The 17068-nt window shown below is 36.4% G+C and overlaps 1 protein-coding gene across 8 annotated transcripts in view; it reads right to left on the reverse strand.

Moving 5' to 3' along the window:
• Window positions 1–217: 217 nt before the first annotated feature.
• Window positions 218–17068, reverse strand: part of VEZT (vezatin, adherens junctions transmembrane protein) — a 78746-nt gene continuing 61895 nt past the window's right edge. For 7 of the 8 annotated variants that reach the window (XM_057556773.1, XM_057556769.1, XM_057556772.1 and 4 more), the window contains 5 exons: window positions 13266–13597; window positions 10747–10940; window positions 6439–6539; window positions 4606–4813; window positions 218–992 (listed from right to left, as the gene is read on the reverse strand). In XM_057556773.1, coding sequence (XP_057412756.1) covers window positions 478–992; window positions 4606–4813; window positions 6439–6539; window positions 10747–10940; window positions 13266–13597 — 1350 coding nt within the window. In that variant the 3' untranslated portion in view covers window positions 218–477. Of the gene's footprint in view, window positions 993–1016; window positions 2095–4605; window positions 4814–6438; window positions 6540–10746; window positions 10941–13265; window positions 13598–17068 lie in introns of those variants that run through there. The other variant, XM_007165871.2, reaches the window with a different exon arrangement.

Consider the following 17068-nt stretch of genomic DNA (forward strand, 5'->3'; position numbering starts at 1 on the left):
TTAAGACTGGTATAAACAAAAATAAAATACAAACAACTTGTTACTGACATGATAGCTGCAGTCATTAACTGCAAGAATACAGTAAAAAGGAGCCATACTAAATGTTAATGTTCTTGCAACAGAATTACCCCAGTCATTTTATGGTAGTAAATTCTGGCAAGAAATGATAAATTCATTTGTTATTAAAGATACTTAAAGAATTTCCAAGATCAATCAGTTGTGCTGAAAATAAAATAGCAGTTTATTCAAAAGAGCCCTTACCTTTCTCTTATTTTCCTAAAAGGTCTGCCATTTACAGGTAAACTACTATTTTCAGATCAGTTGTTCAAACCAGGATTCTTCCTGTAAATTCACATCTTAGCTTTAAATATAGTAAACTTACACTCATTTTCCCTTTCCAGTGGAACATCTAGTCTTGAAGTTAAAACACTTTCACAAAAAAGAACAATTTAAAATCCTTAATGTAAATCTTGGTTCTTACTTTTCTTCTACCTCATTTTCATTTTCTTCCATTATTTGTTCTTCCTCCTCATCACCAAAAGTCTGTTCCTGCATGGTAGTAAAGGAGAGAGATCTAGCAGCCACTTCTGCAGCGATGCCAGCAGTGAAGGTAAAATCCGGTGACAGCTGTAGCTGTGCCAGCCTCTGCTTGATGGAGGGCTGAGATGAGGCCCCGTGGGTTGGGTGGGCAGGGGCCAGGCCACCTGCATCAGCCTGCTGGGACTCATCTTCGCTCTCACATTGATAATACACTCTTTCTTCAGCTCCTTGGAGGAAGACTTCATTTGCAGAATTGTCTTTATTTTTACCATCTAGAGGGTATTCACATAAATACTCAGTCCTATTACTTATTTCATTGTCGGTTGTAGAGGGTTTATTATTTTCCTCTTCAGTATCATTTTTACAAACTTTCCCCATATGTGAATCCACTGATGGTTCTGAATTACTTATGGGTTCCACTGGGTCTACAGGACACAAGGATTTCAACACAGCTTCAAAGGAAAAAAACAAAGAAAGAAAGAAAGAAAGGAAGAAAGAAAGAAAGAAAGAAAGAAAATAACTAAAAACCCAGCAATGATTTAAACTTTAATTTAAACTCCCAGTAGTTTTTTCTTATAAAGAACAATAAATAAATAAAAGCTAAATAAAACTTGCCAGTAAATCAATGTAAATTTATAAAACCAGAGAAATTTATAAGAGATAAAATGCCTAAGATATGAAATGAGATGGGGTTTTGATGAATATTTTACAACACCTCACATATCTCTTATTCAAAATATTAAAGCAGTGGTTCTCAAGGTGTGGCCCTTGAACCAAGAGCATCAGTCAGCATCACCTAGGAATCTGGTAGAAATTCAAATTCTTCAGCTCCATCCCACACCTACTGAACTGGAAACTGAGTGAGGACTGGCTATGTTTTACAAGCCCTCCACTGGATTCTGATGCACACTAAAGTTTGAGAACCACTGTACTAAAGAATAAGCAGCATGGTTTTCACTAGTAGTATGTCAGATAAAACACCTAACAGTAATCCAGGTAATCATCCTATCATCAACACATATATATTTACAAGTTAAAACAGCATGGGGAAAAAATGCAACATACAATTCAACTCACTTGCCAACCACCTAACAAGACCCTGATGAAAATAAAGCCAAAACTTGTACACATTTTGTAATGCCACAGAAAAATATAAAATTAAATAAAACCTGCATTCCAGATCAACTACTGTACAAAGCGTAATACATAAATTTTATATCCATACGGCAGAAGTTGTCCTTTCAAGGAAAATGAAGTTTTATTTAGCCCCTCTTGATGTTAGTAGGCAGTGGGTTGCTTGCTAGGCAGTCTCTCCTCCCATTATGAGGGGTTAGTACAATACAATATGTTATGAAGCATGACGGAAGAAAAAAAAAGCACGTCTTGAAGATCTGGCGTTTATTTAAAAAATAATTTTGTAAAACGTGTCCATTTCCAAGAAACAGATCCCTAAGCTGCAGTAACTCCACTAGAGAAGCAGCAACAACAGAAAAAAATGGCCACAGCAGGTTCCAGTGTAGAATTTCCCTCTCTAATTCCATTCGGACTTTACCCCTGTAGGCAGAGACGAAAACAACTCTGGAAGATGTACTGAAATTTTTCATGGGAAAAGCATTTTAAGGTTTCAGCTTTTTATTTATTTTCACAAACTAAATTAGCATTATTGCCTTTTCAAATATAAACTATGGAAAACACATACCTGAAAAAGAGATACATTTCTCTCATCATTATATCTTTACCCATACTGTCAAGAAGATAATTTTAAAGCCACATGAAGAAAATACTAAACAATAAAAAAGGATATAAGTTCACATACAATGTTATTTTCAGATTTCATGTACAGTGTTAGTCTATAAATCTGCTAATTCTTAAAGAATGCAACATATATTAGAAGTAGATTGATATTCCTGATTATTGTTAATTAAATGGGGGCAGGTAATCTGTATAATGCATCAACTGACTAGTGTGTTAACTCTGTGCTAGAATATAAACCTCCAGGAGTATGGGGATTTTTGTCTCTCGATCTATGTGCTAGGGATACAGCAATAAACAGTATCTTAATATCTACTTGTTGAGTGAGTAATTTACTAAATGAATACTGTGGGGGATAATAAAGCCCCTATTTAAGACCAATTTAATTACAGAAACAAAAAAAAATTGAATGCATAGGAAACAACAGTGTCTAAAATATAATACTCTTAATCTCTGATTTATGTAGGCCATAAATATATGGACAAGCAAGTTTCAGGAACTCTGTTTTTACTGCTGCTTCTGGGAAGTTCTTCATCTACTACATGCTTTGCTGCTCAAGATGTCCTTTCATTTCACTAGAGTGCCCCCAGGTGTGAGGGTCTGTAGTGGTGGGAGAGGTGGTAGGACTGGAGCAGTAAGAGGGGACTCATGGAGGAGAGACTGGTGGAGAGGACAGCATTCCTGGTAAAGGGATCACCATAAATGTTTTTCATTAATAAAAACAGCAACCATCGTCTAATTAGATAGATATAAGCAGAGGAAGATATCTATATTAGAAATAGTGGGGAACATAAATGGATATGATGAACTCATGATGGAGAGGCTTGAAACCAGGAAAAGGAGTTTAGATTCAATACAATTAGAAAGGGGGAACCACCATAGGTTTTTAAGATAGAAAGCTATAATCAGTGTGCTGTTTGAGAAAAATCTAAGTAGCTTTCAAGGATAGATATAAGCTATCCTAAAAACTTAGAAGCTATCTTCTAAGAATAGCTTAGAAGAAAAAGGTATTGAAAATGCAAGTCAACTAAGAGGCTATCACAATATATGACCATAATCTTATGAGGACCTGGGCTACAAAGGGGGCCAATGGGAAGAAAGAAGGATAAAATCAAGAACTGGGGGTTTCCCTGTGGCGCAGTGGCTAAGAATCCACATGCCAATGCAGGGGACATGGGTTCGAGCCCTGGTCTGGGAAGATCCCACATGCCACGGAGCAGCTAAGCCTGTGTGCTACAACTACTGAGCCTGTGCTCTAGAGCCCGCGAGCCACAACTACTGAAGCCCGTGCACCTACAGCCCGTGCTCTGCAACAACAGAAGCCACTGCAATGAGAAGTCCACACACCGCAACGAAGAGTAGCCCCCGCTCACCGCGACTAGAGAAAGCCTGCACGTGGCAACAAAGATCCAACACAGCCAAAAATAAATTAATTAAAAAAAAAAATCAAGAAGTGTACATCTGGACAAGGGAGGATGGTACGGCTCCTAAGAGAAGAAAAGAGAACGACAAGGAACCTTCCAGAGTATAGGTAAACTATACACTTCTAGTGAAAAAGAGAAAAGGAAGAGAAGGCAGTTGATTCTGAGGCTCCACATACTCTAAAATGGAAGGGAAGTCCCACTCTACCTTCTTAGAAATCCATAGGAATTAATTCCTGAATTACGAATTAGCTAGTTTGATATTGTCAAGTACTAAGCTTCCCCCCTTTCCCTCTCCTGCCTGCCATGAAGTTCGACTAAAGAAAAGAAGGGTGGTTAACATAAAGAAGTTTAAGGGTAATCTTAGGTATTACCAGTCATCCAACTTTGTCCGAATCCAAGTATGGAGACAGCGTGCACAGAAGCATCTCTGCTTCCCATCTACTAAAGTGCTCAGATCAATTAAGTAACCTAATGATATAGTTAAGGCCCTAGGTTTTAACTCATTTATTTTAATAGTGAACATAGTTATTAATTTTGTGTTTTGTTAAAGTAATTATAAAATCAACATAGGACAGAGTTTAGAATCTCAAATTCATTAAATTTGAAAACACATCAATTTATTCACAACTCACTACCCATTTCAAAACAAATTTAGTAAAAAAAATCAAATAATCGATGAAAAAGTCTAATTTCGTATTCCCAATCTGATTATATACCCACTCTTTTATTGATCAAATTAATTTTGTGTCTAGAAGAAAAAGCACTATACTTACTGATGGATCCCTAAAATTAAAACCATAAGAATTCTATACCTAAAATAAGATTTATAGTTCAAGAAAAAAGAATCCCTTACATCGAAATAACGTTTTACTCTGAAGTCAGTGCTTACCATGATCACTAAATAGAAGTTGCTTCCACTTCTGCCTTTCTGCCTCTGATGCTTTAAATCCCAGCACAGTTTTTAGTTCTTGGAGTACCCTCTTGGATTCTTCATGCTCACGCTCCTGTCTCTCTCTGTCTTCTTGAGACAAGTAATAAAAATCATCCTTTCTGAAATCACTGTCCATATCAATATCATCTACATAAGCTTCTAACTCCTGAAAATGAATAAAAGAAAAAGCACTGTACTTCAAGAGGACAATTTTCTAGTAGCATTCATTTACCTGCACCTATTGATCTCCAAGATTAAAAAAAATGAGGACTCCTGGCACAGGTCATTAAAGCACAGTTGGGCGAACAAAGCAAACATAGATAAATTGAAATCTTAAAAAAACTTACCTGATATGAAAAAGGGTTGTGGATAAGAAGTTTAACAACTTCGATTGTTATTTTTCTACTCTGATACCATTCTATAGATCTAGTCAAGATTACAGCTTTAGCTTTGACAAAACCAATCAAAATTAGCAGGGCTGGTGGTCCGGGGAGGTGGTCAGGTATGTTAGTCTTCTTTGGTAGACATTTGTGGTTCTTTCTGACTTCCCAGGAAGTTTGAACACTATTGCTAGGATTGGGGAACACCTCATCTTATGGTTCTCCTTATCTCTAAGGGAGAGGGTAGGATCCTGGCTTACTCAGCTTCCCTTGCAGTTATGGTTAAGGAAAATGAGTTGAAATCCTCTAATCGGGTGTACCTGGATCAGATCTGATTCAGAAGTTTGTTATAAAAGAAATAGGCATACTACCAAATGTAAAATAGATAGCTAGTGGGAAGCAGCCGCATAGCACAGGGAGATCAGCTTGGTGCTTTGTGACCACCTAGAGGGGTGGGATAGGGAGGGAGGGAGGAGATATGGGGTATATGTATAGCTGATTCACTTTGTTGTAAAGCAGAAACTAACACATCATTGTAAAGCAATTATACTCCAATAAAGATGTTAAAAAAAAAAAAAGAAAGAAAGAAATAGGCATTTTGAGGAATCCATTCCAGCAAGGATGGTGGCAGATCAAGTTTCCAGAGGTAGAGGTTCTGAAGATAGTTTTCATTATTCAACATTGATGGAGCAAGTGGCAACATCTGCACCCAGTGACTTAGCAGTGATGTTGCCACTGGAACAGTTCTTTTGAGTGATTTTGGCTGTTTACCCCAGCCTGCTTCAAGCCTGATTATCTGGACCTCTGAAATATTCTGTCAGCTATGTAATGTTTTTAAACAAATTTCTTGTAGGTTAAACTAAGTAGGGTTGGTCTCCCTTTGCAATTAAGAATACTGAATAGACAGTATGACCTAAGGAAAAGAAGCCTTCTTCAGAATGAGCAATCTGTTGTCAACATCTAACACAATCATTTTAAAAAGTGTTTTATAAAGGGTATAACATATATACATGCAGCCAAATGCACAAATCTTAAATGTATAGGATTTTTACATAGGCACAGGTACTGGTAAACCACCACTCTGATCAAGATAAAAACATTTCCAGCATCCCAGAAGGTACCTTTGCTAATGCACTAATTTTTAATGCATTTCATCACTTTTGAGTGTTTAAAAAATGGACAATTAGATATAAACAGGAAAATGTGTGGGTAGATTCAATGGATCCAAATTCAAGGCACTAAGAACTAATGATATGATATAAATTCAATACATCGTATTGTGATTTTGAAGTTCATTAGGAATATAAATTCAACAACTTACATGAACTTACCCATGTCACTTACAGAGAAAGTTAGGTAAGTTATGTACGTGAAACTCTTTAGGGGAAAAAAAAGCAATTTTCACCCTTACCTGCTCCTCAGGGATTGGATCCTTGTCTGCAATGTGGAGAGGAGGCTGCATCAAAGGTACCACAGTACAGTGTGGGTTTTCACATGCCATTTCAGGTTTGCCTTAAAAAGAAACACAGAAATGAGTGAACATCTATTAAAGTTAACAAGAGTAATACCTATAGATTTACAATTTAAGTTAATCTCTTGGAGAAGAAAAACCTGTTTTCTCTCTCCCTTTTTCACCCTACCATAGTATCTGGCACACAGTAGGTACACTAAATACTGGCTGAACAATCAACTTTGTTCATGGCATAGAAACAGGCTCAAGACAGACCCACTGTTCCCTACAAAAAACAAACTTTGATCTTGCACTTCGCTTATACTATTTTTATTCTCAGGAGAAGTTAGGATTGGAAATGAGTTTCACAAGTAAATAGATTGAAAAGATCACCCAGGTGAGCTTAACTTTAATTATTTAAAATTGGTGTTTGGCATCTAATCTCGGGGTTACTTAGCCTCATGTCCAGCTCTCTATCTTTTATCATTATCTCTCTACTTTCAAGAAGCAGGGGTTAAGCCTCTAGGTTTTTACCTTTCTAGAGTAATGATAGATACATGGTTGGGAACAGAGTTGGGGGGACTCTTGGCTGGCATGGGCTGGTGTGGTCAAAGCAAGCTAGGCTGGGGTGGGAAGAACCTTCAATAGGTGTGAATCAGCAGAAATGTGACTTAGCCCACAGCAGCAGGCGATTGGTTACATACAAAGGATTGAGTAAATAAGTAAATATATTGAAACTAATGACAGCCAAGCTTCTCATAATCACAAAAGGGAGGAACAAATATAGAGGGGGGAAGGCCAGAATAAACTATGTGGTATTAGAATTGAATTGGAGGTATTGGTATGAACTCATGGCTTACAACATATATGGATAGACAGATACAGAAATAGAGATGGAGTGTATACATGTATATACGCAGATGTATTTCACAGCTCTGTACACTGAGAAGTGGTAAAAGAAGTAACATCCCAGTGGCTCTGAGCATACCCAGCACCTAGATCTTGGTTTCTAAATGTCATTTTCCATTAAAAGGAATGAGGGCTTCTTGGAGACAAGGCTGATGTTATGGCTGGAGGCAGGGAAAGTATGAGACAAAGTAAAGAAGTGCTCAAAGAATGATGGTGACACGAATCACCTTGAATGGGCTCCCTCTGGTCAAACTTTGGACAACCTGGGCAACAATACAATATAAAAGTAACAAACTATGATCTACTGAATAAAATAAGAATCCATATATCCACATTGATATAAATAAGTGGAAAGGGGGGGGATGTTTAACCTTATAATAGAGTGTCAACTAGTAAGTGTAAATGGAAAATGGAAGTAGAAAATTACCATTTGGCAACCATCACAGTAATATCCAATTCAAGCAAGAACTATCAATGGATGCTAAAACCAGTGGGTGAAAAAATTTTAAGCTAATTTATTTTATTCACTCATAAAATTCACTATTTTGTATATACAATTTTATGAGTTTAGACAAATTAGAGTCATGTAATCACCTCTACCACCAAAATCATGATACAGAATAGTTCTATCACGTCAAAACATTTACTTATGCTGCCTCCTTATACCCTATTCCTCCCTCCATATGCAACTCCTAGTAACCATTGATATGTTTCCTGTTCCTATTAAATTTTATCATTTTCAGCACGTCATATAAATGGAATCATACAGTATGTAGTGATTTGAGTCTGGCCTCTTCTGATTAGCATAGTGAATCTTCCATCTTATTAATGTATCAGTAGTTCACTTCTTTTTTATTTCTGAGTAGTATTCCATCGTATGGGTGGATATAATGGAGGAGGAAGGGTGAATACCTATTCATCAGCTGAAGGAGCCTTGGGCTATTTCCTGATTTTGATGGCATACTATGGGTATGTAAAAGAATGTCTGTTTTTCAAAAATGTGAACAGAAGTATTTAGGGGTAATGGGGTTTCATGTCTGTATCTTACTCTCAAATGGTTCAGAATAATACCACCAAAAGAATTTATAAACAGATACACAGAGAGATAAAGCATATGTGGTAGAATGTCAACAACTGGGGAATCTGGATGAACAGTACTTAGAATTATTACTCTCGTGATATTCCTATAATTTTGAAATAACTAAAAAAAAAAGATATGCTAACTAAAAGCTAACTAAAAGCACCTGCTTCTTAAAAAAATTCAAACGAACAGTTTTATTTCAAGTTGTGTAGCCAAGGCTACTATGGGCATTTTAGTGAGAAAAGTTTGTGAATACTTGTATCTTACTTCATGCCATTATCACCTATGAGCAAAAGCCACATATACAGAGGATATCATGAAATGGCTTATCATTTGCCCAATGATTTGGAGACAATTTTAACAATCATGTTTGACTGACTAAGATTCAACATCTCAGAGTATGCTAAGGGAGGGGTGAATGAGATGCATCTTTTAACACCCAGTGGTCTTCTGAGTGTTTCTATTTATGGAAAATATACTTAAAAGCTCTAGAGTCATATCAAAAAGTTTAATATGTATAAATATTTGCACATATTAAAAATTCTTGGCATATTTATCCTTTGGAGAAAGAATTATTCACCATTTACATTTGAGATATAAAGGAAATCTATTGGTAGTATATCGGTAATTAGCTTGTTAAGATTTCCTTTGAAAAAAGTTAATACTTTTACTATCTAAGGACTTTCTCAGTTTGTTTAAGACATTAAACAAAGTATTACAGATCTAGCTGTAAACAAAACAATGACTAACAGGATGATAAAGCATTACTCACCTTTGGCAGCAATACAATTTCTATACATAAATCTGATTAACCTCATAATAAGGTTCCAAGGGATAAACATGGTATTGACTTGTAGCACAAGTTTAAAGATTAATATGTCAGCCATTTACAATGGAATTAGTGAAATTAGTAAAAACAAGTATAAAATCTGGGTCCAAAGGAAAGCAGTTTTGCCGAAAGTTTCAAGACTGCCTTTTTACCTAGCAGTACAAGGCACTCTGATGCTCCTATTAAATAACGGCACATTTTAATACATTTTCTTTTTTTTTTAACATCTTTATTGGAGTATAATTGCTTTACAATGGTGTGTTAGTTTCTGCTGTATAACAAAGTGAATCACCTATATGCATACGTATATCCCCATATCCCCTCCCTCTTGCGTCTCCCTCCCACCCTCCTTTTCCACCCCTGTAGGTGGTCGTAAAGCACCGAGCTGATCTCCCCGTGCTATGCGGCTGCTTCCCACTAGCTATCTCTTTTACATTTGGAAGTGTATATATGTCAATGCTACTCTCTCGCCTCGTCCCAGCTTACCCTGCCCCCTCCCCGTGTCCTCAAGTCCATTCTCTACGTCTGTGTCTTTATTCCTGTCCTGCCCCTAGGTTCATCAGAACCTTTTTTTTTTTTTTTAGATTCCACATATATGTGTTAGCATACGGTATTTGTTTTTCTCTTTCTGACTTACTTCACTCTGTATGACAGACTCTAGGTCCATCCACCTCACTACAAATAACCCAACTTCGTTTCTTTTTATGGCTGAGGAATATTCCATTGTATATATGTGCCACATCTTCTTTATCCATTCATCTGTCGGTGGACACTTAGGTTGTTTCCATGTCCTGGCTATTGTAAATAGTGCTGCAATGAACACTGTGGTACATGACTCTTTTTAAATTATGGTTTTCTCAGGGTATATGCCCAGTAGTGGGATTGCTGGGTTGTATGGTAGTTCTATTTTTAGCTTTTTAAGGAACCTCCCTACTGTTCTCCATAGTGGCTGTATCAATTTACATTCCCACCAACAGACAGCACTTAATACATTTTAGATCCAATAATAATAACAAATATGCAGTACCAGCCAACATAGCATTTGTATACTGTTTTTAAATGACTGAAGTATTTTATCTTAAAAGTAAACTCAATTTCTGGCCCCTGACTACCAAACTCATTATTACCCTAACTGGAAAAGAGTTTATGGAAGTCCTAATAATGGAATAACACTATTAAAATCTATTTGTTTAATTCAATTTTTTAAAAAGGAGGTATATGATTCAGGGAACTTTCAAAGCATATTCATTTTTTATTTACAAAAATAAGAGCCAAGGCTTTATATTCAGTGTCAATTTGTACATATAAATTTAACTTTTTTTTTTAGTAAACTAAGTAATTTTGTCAAGTCAGTTTCATCACATAGATAAGAAGTACACCTAATAAAATCTTACCAGAGAAGAATAAGCATATCTGATAAGGGTACGCAAAAGAACTCTCTCATAGGTACCTTTTTTATCTGTATTTCTTCGTAGCAACTTGTCCACTTGAGAAATGGCCTCTTCCCAGCAACTGTTGCTCGCTTGAACATGGGGCTGAATCAACTTTAATTTCTGTTCTAGGATTTGATAAGCTTCTGACACTAGTTCTTGTGTTTCTCTAGTACAAACAAGCTTTTCAAGTTCATCTTCAAAAATTATTACCCTGAGTAATAAAGAAAAACAGCAACAGATTTCTATGAACTGTGAACTGAAATGTATAATTCGCAAGGTTGATTTAAGAAATAAGTTTATAAGATGAAAAAAGCTCTGGACATGGAAGGTGGTGATGGTTGCACAACAATATATATGTACTTAATGCCACTTAACTGTATGCTTAAAAATGGTTAAATGGTAAATTTTATGTTATGTGCATTTTACCACAATTTTTAAAAAAGCTTATGAAGAGTATTCATACATTTATTCAACAAGTATTTCTTGCATACATACCAGGCATTTTACAAACTGAAAGGATAAATTAAACCCATTTCCTACTTATAAGAAACTTATACCAAATCAGGGGAATTATACATATATAATACAATATCATAAAAAATTAAGATTAACATTTTATTTCCATTCCAAATTTGGTCTAGAGAGTTGAAGAAACTTGCCCAGGTCATAGAGCTGGTAAGCTGTGAAGCTGGGCTAAATCCAGGCACAAAATGACTGAGACATAAAGACAGGCTTATAAGAATTCAGAAGAGGGGGAAGTTACTACCAGCTATGGGTCCAGACAGGGAACAGCTAAGGAAGAGGTACTTCTGAGGCAGCACTGAAGGATGGATAAAATCGGAGCATGTACAGAAGACGAGGAAAGTCACTGTAGATGGTACATGGGGAAAGGCATTTATACAGTTCGGCGGGACTGAAGGAAAGAAGTGAGAAATAAAGACGGAAAGCAGCCTGTAGTCAGGTTATGGCAAATCCTTTCTGTAGAATGTTTTATACAGACTTTAGTCTAAGCTGTTATAGTCCAAAACCAGTGAAAATTTTCAGATAAGTAAGAAAGCATATATATGCCTCAGAAACATTAATCTTGCACTCTAGAGGCCAGGAGAACAGTTAAAGGGTTAATGTCCTAGGGTAGGCAAGTGAGAGTGGGAATAGCAAAGGGGACAAGCGAGAGGGAGGGACGAAACACAAAATTTTTTAGATAACACTTTTAAAAGTTGTGTGTGGCAGTGCTAAAGGGCAAATCAGATATGATGGTTTGTGACTGGTTTGCTCTCTAGTGAAAGTATTTTGAAAGGTGACATGTAGTAGCATACATAGAATATTTCATTTTTAAATAGGAAACATACTTCCCATGAATCATTCATAATCCCTGACCACGGTACAAAGCCTTTCTTTATCATTTTCATGTCCATCCACTGTAGCACTCCTCCTTCTCGAGCCACCTTCCCTCATGCTAATGCATTCCATTACGCCCTGTATATTTCTGATTCTATTGCCAAACATTAATTCTTTATAGACCCTGGCTTTGCCTAACACAGTCTTTCCACTGAAATCTTTTTTTCCTCTCATGATGATCCAACTTTTGCCACCCACTCAAGTGGAGATTGCCTTATCTCCCATATTTCCTGTGGGAGACAGGGTTTTCTTAGAACGGCAGCAACAGACCACTGGAACATCCCTGCCTCACAGTTTCTTAGTTTTTCCCTATGCTGTAATCTTTACATCAAACTTACATACCTATCTCAGACCTTGAACTGATGGGTAAAAACTTCTCTTCTTAAAATGTCTTTCTGACCTTAATTTCCTATCCTTGTACATCACCTCCTTCTTCACTCCAGTAAATTAGCTTTTTGATTTTACTGAGACTTCAAGTCCTTTTGGCCCATTTTCTTATCTTACAAAATCAATTGCTGCCCTCCCCCTTCTACTTCTTGCCTGGTATCCAGGGTCAAGTACCTCAACTACAATCTTCTCAACTCATTAAATTCCTATGACCTTCCCCTGATTATAATACAACATGAACCCAATCATTCATTTGATCCAGTCCTATACTATGAGTTATCTGTTACAGAAAAATTTCACTGAAATGACTGGACCCTACATTTCACTAAGGCGGAGTATCAAAGTAGATCAACAAATATAAACTATGGATTCTACATTTTTATTATTCAACTGGGGCCAAAAAACTTGTTCTATGCTATAGAAAAATGTCCAAACCTGCTCGGATTTATTCAGAAAAACAGCAATATTTTTCTCATCGACTGTATGTAATAATACTTCTCTGCTTTTGTCCTATCTTTCTAGGTTTTCTGTTGACATCAGGTAAAGTAAAAACTATAAATGCCTCCCCCAAATTACAGTACTTACAAATCACTGTTTGTCTGCTACATTTGTACCTTTAAACCATCGTTTAGGCTGCATGTCTCAATTTTGCTGCTGCTTTTTAGCTAGGACATAAGCCAACAACCACAATGGCGCAAGACTGAAGCTTGCTAACCATGGGGACATTTCCTTACATGGCTTCTAAACTTACTCATTCAGTAATGCTTTCAGATGGAGCTGCAAGCTGCGTACTGCTGTGTGAACATTATTCAGTTCTCTTGACTTCTGCTGAGTTTTGGATAAACGCTGGGGTACTGACTGGTGCTGAGTTTCAAAGTACCGATAGAACTCATAGCTGCGCTTAAGCTCTTCCAAACAGGCAGAATGAGCATGAGGTAGACCTTGAGTCACATCAGATAAAATATGATGAGGCAAAAGTGCTGGAGTAAGTAAGGGCCCAGGAGGTGAATTAGCCGTAGAAAGTAACAGGGCTAACCGCCTGAAGAACTCTGAACTCTGCGCCACCCAGAGTTGGAACAAAACCTAAAAAAAAAAACAAAACAAGAAAAAAGGACTAGATCAATAAAAAATATTGGTCAACATTCAAAACAACAAAACAAACTACAGATTTGTTTATCTTAACTTCTGGTTTAAACTTTTCACTTTATTCTAAGTAATGAATATAGCTGAGTTTGAACTAACTTTAAGAGTAGCCAAGAATGTTAACGTCAAATTCTATAGTCATGGCACATGGGAACTTCTGATCATAATATAGCAGCTAATACCAGTATATAATTTAGTACAGTTCTGTCCTAAAAGAGAAATGCTGATGGAATGAGACACAGCTAATTAGAAATGAATGTTCTTTGATGAATTATTTTAAAAATGTACACAAAGGAGAAAAGGAGACAGCAGGAATGACGGACCTACGTAAGTCCAAAGAAACAACTCATTGATGGAGCCAGAGTTTGGGCTTCAAACTATACCATTATTTTGGCCTAGGAAACAGCTAAGAAAACACATAAAAATCAGTCCCAGAGTGATCATACTCAGGAATGTCTAGCATGAGAAACTACAACACTCATTCTCGTAAGACGCACCCTGAGTCTGGCAGCAAAGGATTCCTCCAGATAGTACTGTTCAAGAGGACAATATCAAACAAACAAATACAATCTAGTATGAACAGGAGTTAGCAGACAATAAAAAGAGGATAATTTACCACTCTGGATAATTTAGATTCCAATTTTTTATAACCATGAAAATGGACATTATTTAAACTGTTTTATTAAATGAATTTTAAAATTATGCAAATAATGAATTAAGATAATTTAATGTAAACCTATTTTACTTTTAACTCATTTTTTTTTTTAAATGGGCAAGGCCAAAATTCTAAATCACTGAAGATACACTATCTAGGGATTCTTAAATATAAATACAAGGTATCTCACAAGTCTTCTTATTTAACCATTAAATTTTGTTACTAAAATGATTTTCTTTATCCTTTATTTTTTCTTTCACCAAATATTTCTTGAGCAGCTATGATGTGCCAGGCAGTACTTTAGGAGCTGATAATATAGCAGAGAACAAAAGTGAAAAACATCCCTGCCCTGATGAAGCTTATATCCAAGTAGGGGGAGTAATAGATATTAACAAGTAAAATAAGTTTCTTGTCTGATGGGTATGGGGAAAATACAGCAGAGAAGGGGAACAGCAAATGTGTGTTTGTGTGTGTATACGTGAGGGGAAGAAGAGGGAGAGAGAAGCAAAGGGAAGGAGGGGTGGCTAGGAGGGTCTCTAAATTCATCTGAAGGAACTGAGCCACCATGAGCAAAGAGTTCCAGGGAGTAGAAGGTTTAAGTGCAAAGTCCTGTAGTAGGAGTATACTTGGCACATCTGAGGAACAGCTAGGTCCATGCGGCTGGGACATAGTAAGCAAGGGGGAGCATGGTAAGTGATGAAGTTACTGAAGTAACTCTGGTTTTTACTCTAAGAGAAATGGGGAACCACTGAAGGATTCTAAGCAGAAGAGTAATATTATCTGAGTTAAGCTTTAACAAGATCATTCTGTGTTGAGAGATCATAGGGAGGTGAGCACAAGTGAAGACAGTTAGGAGGTTACTGCAATAATCCAGGTGGGAGTTAACATGGTAGCTCGTACCATAGTGGTTCGTGGTAAGAGGTAAGTAGCGGTGAGACAACTGACAGAATCTCTTGACAGACTGTTTATGAGTAAAGGTGTCAACAAGGATGATTCCAGAGTTTCAGACCACAGCAATTAAAAAATCAAGTTGGCATAGCTTACTGCCATTTTAAAAAAGACAAATTTGTTATCTAATCACTGCCATATTATACAATTAAACCAAAACTCAGAAATACACATTTTTTTGTTTGTTCTTTGAATAAGGGAAGCCGCTCTGGATGAGGGGATAACCATAGTTTATGGGCAATTAGGAAATTTTGATTTAAAGCATTTTCAGGGAATTCCCTGACAGTCCAGTAGTTAGGACTCGGTGCTTTCACTGCCATGGCCTGGGTTCGATCCCTGGTCAGGGAACTAAGATCCTGCAAGCCGCGCAGTATGGCAAAAAAAAAAAAAAGTATTTTCACAAAATGCAGATTTGTTTTTTAAAGCAGGAAATACACTCTTTATAATAATTTTATTAAAAAACTAGTTAAAGTTTTAAACTAAGAAAAAAAGAGGGATAAGGACTCTGTACTAGATATTTCACATGTCTCTCCTCAGGATGCAATTAGGAAGTTTCTTTCCTTTTCAAAGACGCAGCACTTGCAATTCCTAAGTTCTCCTGAGGGAAGATATGTGAACAATTAAAAAAGAAACAACCCCAAAATGTATTTTCTTTAGAGAACACAATGAAGATTACAAAGGAAAACAAGAGGCCCCAATTTATTTGTAAACCATCTTTCACTACATTTTTAAAAAAGCTTTAGTTAGTTTTGCTCTTTTGAGAAAGAATTTTAAAATTTAACTTACAAAATCCATTTTAAAATTCTTTATCTGGATATAATGCCAACTGTACAAGGTGGCACTACACAGTTTTTGAACATTACAGGGATTTTCAGCAGTTTATAAACTCTGTAAGTCTCAAGATAGGCTTCTTTTGGAGTCCGATATTCCTGGTAACAATGCAACACAATCATCAAGTTTAGTTATAGATTAGTTATATGTCAAAATAAAGCAGAATTAAAATACTAAAGTTTGTCTGACTTGTAAAATAATATGGGTGAGCAAAAAGGATCCAGCTACAACCAGTACCATTGGTGGTGGAGTAGAGAGATAACAAGTGAACAAGTCCCACAGTTTAGAGTAGGTCATGTCAGATGCAATTTAAAAAATCAGCTAACGTTTATTAATCACTTACTCTCTCCCAGGTATTGCACTGGCAAATATTTAATCCTTTAGTGATCAGCATTATGGTTATCTCATTTTATGAACGCAGAAACAATGACTTGCTCAAGACCATATTAGCAGTCAGGTGAGAGTCAAACCTAGAAAGTCTGACTCCAGGAGGCCCACTGTTTCTTTTTGCTGCCTGTACTTGGGCCAAAATATAATCCAGGATTTAACAAGCTTTTTAAAAAGCATAAAGAAATAGGGAAATCACTGAGACATCTTGATGAGTAAACAAAAAAATAAGTTAAAAGGGAAATTAAGAAATATGACCATAATTCTTTCTCCAAATCCTTCTTAAAGAGTAACAGCTATTACCATTTTGGGCTAACCATTATACAACAAGCCCTGTTGTAGGTATTTTGTATGTTTTCTCATTTAATCTAACACCTTGTAGGGCAGGTATGGTAACCCCTTTTTACAGATTAGGTAAGTTCAAAGAACAACTCACTCAAGGTCAAATGACTAGTCAGTGTCAGGGCTAAAATATAAACCCATGTCTGCTCAATTCCAAAGTCCCTGCTTTTTCATCATTAAGAATCTCCCAAATTGTTCTTTGAAAATAACTTTATTTCCATCATAGAGTAAAGCATGGTCATGGTATT

Source organism: Balaenoptera acutorostrata, chromosome 11 (genome assembly GCF_949987535.1).
Source record: "Balaenoptera acutorostrata chromosome 11, mBalAcu1.1, whole genome shotgun sequence".
Classification (NCBI taxonomy): domain Eukaryota; kingdom Metazoa; phylum Chordata; class Mammalia; order Artiodactyla; family Balaenopteridae; genus Balaenoptera; species Balaenoptera acutorostrata.